Genomic DNA, 10,172 nt, shown 5'->3' on the forward strand with positions numbered 1-10,172 from the left:
CATCTGGATCCATATTTGTTGCGGTTACTATAGAAAACATTTAACACGTAACTCTTAATGAAAATTTTAAAATATATTCATTAAGTTACTTCCACAAAAAAGATAACCTCGTTTTAGCCGATTCATTGTTCTTTCAAGTTTGACTCGCTTTTTATTTATAAAAACATTGTAAGTGTTTTTTTAATTACACAATTTTAATTTAACTATCATTCAATTTGAAATTTATGAAGCAAAAAAAAAAAATGAAGCAAAATTCAATTTGAAATTTAAAAATATCGATCATTATGTACTGTAATTTATTTTAAAAATTGAAGAATGGACAGATTGTGTTAAGGTAAGAATGTACATACTGAAATTGAATGTTCGAAAATTATGTTATATATATATGATGGATTTCACGCTTAATCTTGCCTATTCTGATTTTCTCATGTAACTATAATAAATGAGAGGTTTTTTTTTTTTTTTTTTTTCTGAATTGAGAGTTGTTCTAGTTTTGTAGTTAGGTAACAATACGAATAAAATATATTAGTGAATAGTAAAAAGATTTATTTAAAACAATAAAATTAAGCACGTGTTAGCAATAAATGTTTTTATTTTTTGTTTTTACTCTTCCAAAAAATAAAAATAATGATAAGCCAGTTCAAAAAACAACATTTGAATGATTATTCTTATAGTTTAATTAGCTGTGTATGTTTGGGATCCTAGCTTAAATTTAGAAAAAAGTTTTTCTTTGAAAAAATAAGCTATTTTGATGAAACTAAAAATTTGTAGCCTATGATTACTCTCTAACAGCTTATTTTTTCTTTGAGCTGTTTTTATATTATTTTATTATGTAAAAGTTGATTTTTTTGGTTGCATCAAAACAAAATAAATTAATTATGCAAATTTATTCAAATAAAAATTGATTATAATTTAATTACTAGAAGTATGATGTCTGAGATAAGACAATTATAAAAATAGTTAATTATACATATAATTAATTATTAAAATAATTTAATCTTCACAATTGTTTTGTCTTAAACACAACATATACTTCTAATAATTTTATTGTTAAATTTGATAAAAACAAATATTTACTTCACATCGTCAAATAATACTATACTTTTTTTGGGTACAAAATAATACTATCATATTTTAATAGTTTTAAAACAAAGCTTATACAATTTTATTCATTATATTTGTTATTATTAAAATGAAATAGAAAGATAAAATTTAATCTTGTTATTTATTTTCAGTCAAACAAATACAAAATATTTGTTGTTTTCCATTTTATCTCCTACCAAATAATTTAAGATTTATTTTTCGTCACTTTTATTTATTTATTTATTTTTCTCTCACCTACTCCATATCTCATCTTAAATACACTCACGATTTGATACTCCATATATTTATCTAATGGTGAAAGCGGAATTGAATTGTAATCATGATTTTGAATTTGATTTGATTGTAATTGAATTATATAAAGGGTGGTGCAGTGTGCAGAGAGAGAGGTTTCGTTTTGTAAGAAAGAAAGAACCGGAGATGAAGAGGAAGATGAGAAGCGAGGAAGTCTTTGTTATTGATGAGTCGAGAATCCAACGGCAAAAAAGGAAAAGAGAAACGGAGGAACTCGTTGTTCTTGATGACTCGCAAATCCAATCCAATGATCCACCCAAAAAAAGAAAAATAATCCAATCCTATGGTTGGTGGTGGTCGAAGAGAAATTAAAGAAGTAGGAAGATGAGGATTCATATATAAACTCTCGTGTAAACACCAACAAGATCTAAGATAGTTTGACTTTTTAAATATATTGACATGAATTCGATTTCTTATCTTCTAGCAAGGAGAAGAACTTTCTTAAAAACAAAATCGGTTTGAACTTGCATTTGGTATCATGAAACGTGTTTCATTTATCAATTATTAGTTGAAGTGTATTTTTCTGCATATGAAGATTGTATGGTAATCAATAAGGGGATAAATGTGAATATGTGATTGCTGGTACTGAAAGCAAAGCACGAATTAGTATTAGATAATTTGTTATCCATCTTCGTTTACAAGCAATGCACAAATCCCAGCACCACAGTACTATTAACATATTCCGTTTACAGTACTATTTGAAAAAACAGTAGTTGGTAAAGATGGCAATTGATTTCATTCTTTTTTAAATAGCCTATTTAGTCTCAAACTTATGCATTCACTGAAAATTTAGTTTTTATATTTTTAAAATGACCAATTTATTTGTGACAAATTAGTCCATCTATTAAGTATGATTAGTTCACTTGTTAAGCATGTGTACATGGCATGTCATTGCTGACACTGCATATCCATGCATGGAGGAAACTTCCATCTCAGTGCAGTGTTTTGGGTTAAATTGTCAGTGAAAAAAATAATTTTCACGGCTGTTCTTTTTAGTTTATGTAGGTAACGATTATTTTGAGTAGAAAATTTGAAGAAACTTCTTCATTCAGCAAAGTTGTTATCCGACCGTTCTTCATCCTTCTTCCGATTCAATTCAATTCGATTCACCTTCATCTTTCTTCTTCAGTTCTCTATCCTTCTTGTTTTTCTTTCGTTTTTGTTAACGGAGGTAGTATGACAAACCAAACTCGAATGAAACCGGTTGGCAAAAAAAAAAAACTTTTACAAGAAACTGTCAAAATGATCCCTGACATTTGACAATTAATGTCAAAATAATCGCCAAAAAATATAACTAACTGACAAAAGGTCCACAACGTCATATAATAAACATGCATTCTAAAAAACTGGATAATTTTGAACGGATTCAGAAATACAGAACACAGGGAGAGTTGGAGAATATTCTTCTTCTTGCAATTATAAGAAAACATGCAATCTGCAACCAAAGGGGAGGCGAGAAATTGGCCTATTCTGGTTAATATGTGAAACTTTTCCTTTTTATAACTTTATGTTAATTGTTAAATACATTTTTTTTGCTTTATTTTGACAGAGCCATACTTCATTCTTTATTTGTTTAAGAATGATATGATAGTTTTGGGAAGTTCCTTCAACAGATCATTCAGAAGAATCTTGAAAGTTGCTTAGCTACTTCCATTTCTCCATCATGCATAAAAAACTGAGGTCCAGGTGGACTTGCAAGACATCTTTCAAAGATTCACCTTTGACAACAACATCTGCTCCGTGGTATTAGGATTTGATCCTAATTTCCTTCCAAACAAGTTCATCTCGAGTTCTCGGAGGTTGCTTATGAGAAAGCCTTCAACAAAATGGAGGATGCAACCAGTGCAGGTCTAAGTTGATTCTTCTGCCTTGTTTCAACACATCTGTTAGGAAATATTTATTTTATAATTTAAAATTTATATATATATATATATATATATATATATATATTACTTATATTAATTCTATTTCATAAAATAAAATATTTATTTTAGCGTAAAATTCTATTTTTCTAAGATTTTGTCTTAATGAGTCAATAATTTGTTATATTTGTTTAAGTTGGTTTGCAATCGTTATATTTAGTTTTCAACGGTTAGATTTTTATTGTTGTTGCATAAGGAACATTTATGTTTATATATTCTCTTTTCTAAAAAATACAAGCAGAGCAAGGTTTCTTTCTCCCCCTAAAATTTTCTCTTTTTTCTTTTATAAAAAAAATTTATTTTTGAGAGCAAGAACATTGGTGTTCAGAAGGTTCGCGGATTTTTTCATTCCACACAATCGAAACCAACATTGTTAATTCATGTGTGGCCAATTAAAGTTATTTTGGTACTGTTATTTTATTATTTAATTCAAAACTTTGTATTTTCTTCTTATTTATTTCATTCATTTTATTTTAATTTTCTAACTCCTCTTGTGGAAGCTAAAATTTTTTGAAGAAATAAAAGATGACTTTAAAACCAATGAAGAAAAATGGAAGCTAAAATTTTGAAGAAATAAAAGATGACTTTAAAACCAATGAAGAAAAATTGACTGTCTAGTTTCTGGTTTGAAAGGATAAGTTAGTTTACCTGCATGAAGCAATATGTGAAGCCTTGAGACTTTTCCCACCAGTGCCTTTTGAGAACAAGTGTGCTATAAAATCAGCTTTGTGCAAATGAAAATTGTTGTCATTGCTTTGTTGTGGAAGGCCATCCCGTGTCTCCTAGTGTTAATGTTGTGCTTCACATGAATCATGGCTTTGAGAAAATGGAGGGAGCAGAACTTTCCAAATGATTTATTTCGCGTTGTTAATTGTGTTCACTACTTAGCATGTCACTGTTACATTATTTTTAATAATTGATTGTTTGATATATTACAAAACTCTGTTTATTGTTTGATTTATTCATTAAAATACAGAAACCCTAGAATTTACCTTATTTTATTTTCTAAATTATTAACTTAGATGTTTATGTTATCTTTATTTGCTATAAGAGAATCTAGTTTGGAATGGAACATGTATAAGTATTATAATTTTTTTACTATCTTTTTTAATCATAAAAAAAATTACTTTTTATTTACTACTAGTTTTGCATGAAATTATAATTTCTGAAATTTTCAATGAGAATATTCTAGATTTTTAATTAGATAAAAAAAGAATAAACCAAACTAAAATATTTTTAATTTATAGTTTTTCTCGTTTACTTTTCAATAAATAAATAAATAAATAAAGGATTTATATTTATACTGATATTAATATACATACAAAAGATAAAAAATTAATTAGAGTTGTTTTTGTAAAAAAAAAATAGAGTTTAATTAACAACTTAACATACATTCTATATTTCTGTCAATTAAAAATTATTGTTAGTATAAATTTTATGAAATTTTTTATAAAAACAAATTATGTGCTAATTTCTGAGACTTTATTCAATTAATAATACTTAAATATCAAAATAAAAAATAAGGAATAAATGCACAGATAATATAAAAATATATATATTTTCATTCAATTACTGTAAATTGTAAACCTTAAAACAAATAATTCTTTCTAAAGAAAGAGAACATGTCATAAAAAGCCAATTACCTCTGTTCTGTTATGTTTTGAAAATGTCGTTCATTCAACGCTGAATTTGGGTATTGGATCGGAACCCTGACAATTCTAGGTACGAAGCCAAGCCAATTTTCTCTCTTTTCTTCTTTCTATTGCTCATTGCCTTTTCGACAGATCTGGGCTTCGCTTTCTCTTTCGAAATTTAACAAACAACCTTGGATTTTGTGAAAACCTATTTTTACCCCCAATTGCTATTTTGTACAGACTCTATGGCTAAATTTGCTTGTTGTTTTTATCTCAACTGTTAAATATCGTAGCCTTCTTTGTTGTGTGTGCAGATGATTCAACTTTTAGGTGTTGTTTCTGCTTTGAGTGTAAATTAAAAGTTTTCACATATTATTCATAGGAATGAATGCTTGTGTTGAGGGAAATAAACGCCAGTTACCACCATGGATGATGCAGAAGGTTGGTGCCTCTGCCACTGCCACCCATGTGAGTGACTCTGTTGAAACTAATTCCTCTACCAAAAAAGGAGACATCATTAAAGCTAATGCAACCAAGAAAGATACTCACAAGAGTGAACCTTCAAACTTAAGAGCCAAGTGTGAAGTTAAGGGAAGAAAAAAATTAGACCAACAAGAAGGAAAGGTTACTCAAAAGAAGAGAAAAGGTGATAAGTCTAAGGATAGAGATAAGAGATCTTCTATACAACAACAACAACAACAACAACAACGCCTTATCCCACTAGGTGGGGTCGGCTACATGGATCAACTTCCGCCATAATGTTCTATCAAGTACCATACTTCTATCCAAACCATTAATTTCGAAATCCTTTTTGATAACCTCTCTTATAGTCTTTTTGGGTCTTCCTCTACCTCGAATTGTTTGTCTTCTCTCCATTTGGTCTACTCTCCTCACTACAGAGTCTACCGGTCTTCTCTCTACATGCCCAAACCACCTAAGTCTATTTTCCACCATCTTCTCTACAATAGGCGCTACTCCAACCCTCTCTCTAATAGCTTCGTTTCTAATTTTATCCTGTCGAGTCTTACCACACATCCACCGCAACATCCTCATCTCCGCTACACCTACTTTATTCTCATGTTGGCTCTTGACCGCCCAACATTCTGTTCTGTACAAAATCGCCGGTCTTACCGCAGTCCGATAAAACTTTCCCTTTAGCTTGATCGGTACCTTTGCATCACATAACACCCCCGATGCTTTTCTCCATTTCATCCATCCTGCTTGAATGCGATGATTCACATCCCCTTCAATTTCCCCATCATCCTGTATTACAGACCCAAGATATTTAAACCGTATGACTTGAGGGATAATATGGTCTCCTATTTTCATCTCTGAGTTAGAAACCCTCCTTCTTTTGTTGAACTTACATTCCATATACTCCGATTTGCTTCTGCTTAGGCGAAAGCCATGTGTTTCTAGAGCTCGTCTCCAAGTTTCCAACCTCTCATTCAACTCCTCCCTCGACTCTCCAAGGAGGACTATGTCATCTGCAAAAAGCATGCATCTCGGCGCTATCTCTTGGATTTGTTCCGTGAGGACATCCAGAATTAAGGTAAAAAGGTAGGGGCTAAGGGTTGACCCTTGATGTAAACCAATTGTGATGGGAAAATCGTCTGACTCTCCATCCTGTGTCCTAACACTAGTCGATACCCTATCATACATATCTTGGATAGCTCGAATATATGCAACCCTAACCCCTTTCTTCTTTAGAGCTTTCCACAAAATCTCTCTAGGCACTCTATCATACGCTTTTTCCAAGTCAATAAAAATCAAGTGCAAGTCTTGTTGGGCCATGCGATATTGCTCCATTACCCGCCGTAATAAATAAATCGCTTCCATGGTCGACCTTCCCGGCATGAAACCAAATTGATTCTCAGTAACTTGAGTCTCCTTTCTTAATCTCCGTTCGATCACTCTTTCCCATAATTTCATGGTATGACTCATGAGCTTGATTCCCCTATAATTTGCACAATTTGTATATCCCCCTTGTTCTTATAGATTGGCACTAACGTGCTTCTCCTCCATTCCCCCGGCATGCGTTTTGACCTCATAATTTCGTTAAAGAGTTCGGTGAGCCACTCAAGACCTCTATCTCCAAGAGTTTTCCACACTTCAATAGGTATGTTGTCTGGCCCCACCGCCTTACCATTACTCATTCTTTTCAACGCTTCCTTTACTTCTTGTTTCTGAATCCGACGATAGTACTTATAGTTCCGGTCCTCTTCTCTTGTGTCTAGACTGCTAGAGTCATATCCATATCCATCATTAAATAAGTTGTGGAAATACGCCTTCCACCTTTCCTTGATATCTTTTTCATGCACTAAGACTTTGCCTTCTTCATCCTTAACACACTTTACTTGATCCAAATCTCTAGTCTTCCTCTCTCTACCCTTAGCAAGCCTATATATAGATCTTTCTCCGTCCCTGGTTCCTAGAGCTTGGTATAGTCCGTCAAAAGCTTGGGCTCTTGCCTCACTCACCGCCTTTTTGGTTTCATTTCTAGCTATCTTATACTTATCCCAAGTTTCAGAATTTCTACACCTAGACCACTCCTTGAAACACTCCTTTTTTACTCTAACTTTGCTCTGAACATTTTCATTCCACCACCACGATTCTTTACCCCTAGGTCCAAAACCTCTAGATTCACCCAACGTCTCTTTAGCCACTTTAATAATCTCTTGGGACATCTTGTTCCACATATCATTTGCACTTCCTTGTGATTGTCCACACCAACCCTCCCATATCTTTTGTTGGAAGATTCCTTGTTTCTCACCCTTCAAGTGCCACCATTTGATCCTTGGTGCTACCAGAGGACTTCTTCTCTTTGCCCTATCTCTAATTCTTACATCCATAACCAAAACTCTATGTTGGGTAGTCAAGCTCTCTCCCGGGATAACTTTACAGTTCAAGCAATACTTCCTATCAGACTTCCTGATAAGGAAGAAATCTATCTGAGAACATGTCCCTCCACTTTTGTAAGTGATAAGATGTTCCTCTCTTTTCTTAAACCATGTATTGGCTATAGAAAGATCCAAAGCCTCCGAAAACTCCAAGATGGATTTACCCTCCCCATTCATCTCCCCTAGGCCAAAACCCCCATGCACCCCCTCAAAACCTCTAGCCACGCTACCTACATGTCCATTGAGATCCCCTCCTAGGAAAACTTTCTCTCCTTGGGGTATATCCTGAAGTACCCCTTCTAGATCCTCCCAAAATTTTACCTTAAAGTGTTCTGCTAACCCAACCTGAGGTGCGTACCCACTAATAACATTAAAGGTGTCCTGTCCCACTACCAATTTTAAGACTATGATACGATCTCCTACTCTTCTTACATCCACGACATCCTTCTTCCACTCCTTGTCCACAATAATCCCTACCCCATTTCTTGATCTGATTTTTCCCGTATATCACAGCTTAAATCCTGAGCTGTCTAATTCTTTCGCTTTTTCACCTGTCCACTTAGTTTCTTGTAGGCACATAAAATTGATCTTCCTCCTCACCATAACATCCACTATTTCCATAGATTTTCCAGTAAGTGTGCCTATATTCCATGTACCAAAGCGAATCCTCCTGTTATGAACTAGCTTCTTTACCCACACCCGTTCACGAAAATGTGGGAACCCTTGCTTACTTTTCACTACATCCGGACGGCGATGCAGCGACCCTTGCTCTTTTGACACTGTACTCGAGCCATACAACGCGTTGCTTCCGGGCAACGACCTAGCATTCACATTATTACGTAATTGATCCATGTCATAGAGATTCGACAAAGTTTAACGTTGGCTGTCGAAAGCCTAACACAACCCTCTCCTTTTATCCGGGCTTGGGACCAGCTAAGAATAGCAAAGCTACCCTAGGCAGGATTATCTTCTATAAAGAAAAGAAAAAAATTAGAGGATCCTAGCCACGGTTGTTATGATGTTAATCCAGTTAGGGATGATGCCATGGACCTGACAGTTGAAGATTTGATGGCCATAGCAGAACAGGTAATTTTCTGCTTTTTACTTTGCTTGAGTAATGTTATACCTTTTCTCTCTGTGTCAACATAATTATCATATAATTCAGTCATTATAAAAATATAGCCTCCCAAGACATTTTATATTTACCCTACCTCTGCTTTAAGATTTGAACGTTTGTCATGTGCATGCAGTATGTTAAAGATTATGAGAACAAGGATCGAAAAGAAAGATCAAGTAGACAGCGTGAATCAAAATGGCAATTTCAAGATACAAATGAAACGGGAACTACTCTTGATTCCTCTTGTGAGAACAGAATTTCATCCGGGTCTGGAAGGGAAGATTTATCTAATTCTACTTCAACAACTGGTGAATTAATTGCTACAAGCACCTCTCAAACAGGTGATCCTGCTCAAGACATGCTGGACCTGTTCTTGGGTCCCTTGCTGAGGAAAACTCTTGAGAAGGAGAAGATCAAATCTGTTGTGGAAAATGCCAAGATTACCCATGAGTTCTCTAGGCAAAGTCAAGATAAACTTGCTGGAGAAGAAATGGTCCCCTTGATGAAAAAAAGAAACACCTTGAAAGACAAGGTGGCAATGTTTCTTGACCAAGATATGTAGATTCATCAATACAAGCATGGGTGTCATGGTAAAGCAATGAGCTAGAGTTCTTGCATGACCTATAGTAGTAGTTTCACATGTAAATCATTTAATAATTGCAGTCTCATCCTAGTTGGGCAAAGTCCTATGTGATAATGTTAGTGTATATAGTTATAGATTTAATTCTTATACAATTTAATTGAGTTTCAATCACCCATTGCCAAGGGCAGAATTAAAATACTCATCTTTACACTGCAATTCGGGATATTTCATCGACATATCATAAAGAAAAAGGTGATTAGTGGCTACTATTGTGAATATTCCTTGCTAACCAAAGTATCTGAGCTCTTGTATCCTCCATGAACTTTAGAGAGTTTAACTTTTATATTGATTGATAGATGAAGGTAGGATAATTATAATAATCAAAATAATTACAGAATATGGATTCGGGATATTTCATCGACATATCATAAAGAAAAAGGTGATTAGTGGCTACTATTGTGAATATTCCTTGCTAAATTATGATAATATCATACATTGAAGACAAGCCAACAACCAAAGTATCTGAGCTCTTGTATCCTCCATGAACTTTAGAGAGTTTAACTTTTATATTGATTGATAGATGAAGGTAGGATAATTATAATAATCAAAATAATTACAGAA

General features: G+C 33.4%; 1 protein-coding gene across 1 annotated transcript; it reads left to right on the plus strand.

Annotated features, from left to right (window-relative positions):
• Nucleotides 1–4,931: 4,931 nt before the first annotated feature.
• On the plus strand, nt 4,932–9,767 carry LOC106795167 (uncharacterized). The gene is made up of 4 exons (XM_041006683.1): nt 4,932–5,039; nt 5,266–5,627; nt 8,819–8,937; nt 9,102–9,767. The coding sequence occupies exons 2-4, from the start codon at nt 5,336–5,338 to the stop codon at nt 9,528–9,530; spliced, it is 840 nt and encodes a 279-aa protein (XP_040862617.1). The 5' UTR covers nt 4,932–5,039; nt 5,266–5,335; the 3' UTR covers nt 9,531–9,767.
• The last annotated feature ends 405 nt before the right edge of the window (nt 9,768–10,172 follow it).

Source organism: Glycine max, chromosome 11 (genome assembly GCF_000004515.6).
Source record: "Glycine max cultivar Williams 82 chromosome 11, Glycine_max_v4.0, whole genome shotgun sequence".
In the NCBI taxonomy this organism is placed as follows: Eukaryota; Viridiplantae; Streptophyta; class Magnoliopsida; order Fabales; family Fabaceae; genus Glycine; species Glycine max.

Excerpts from the sequence above, each read along its gene's own strand:
- LOC106795167 (XM_041006683.1), top strand. The coding sequence starts at position 5,336 with ATGAATGCTTGTGTTGAGGGAAATAAACGCCAGTTACCACCATGGATG. Across the intron at positions 5,628-8,818 it reads TAAGGATAGAGATAAGAGAT|CTTCTATAAAGAAAAGAAAA; the intron begins CTTCTATACAAC and ends AGGCAGGATTAT. Across the intron at positions 8,938-9,101 it reads TGATGGCCATAGCAGAACAG|TATGTTAAAGATTATGAGAA; the intron begins GTAATTTTCTGC and ends ATGTGCATGCAG.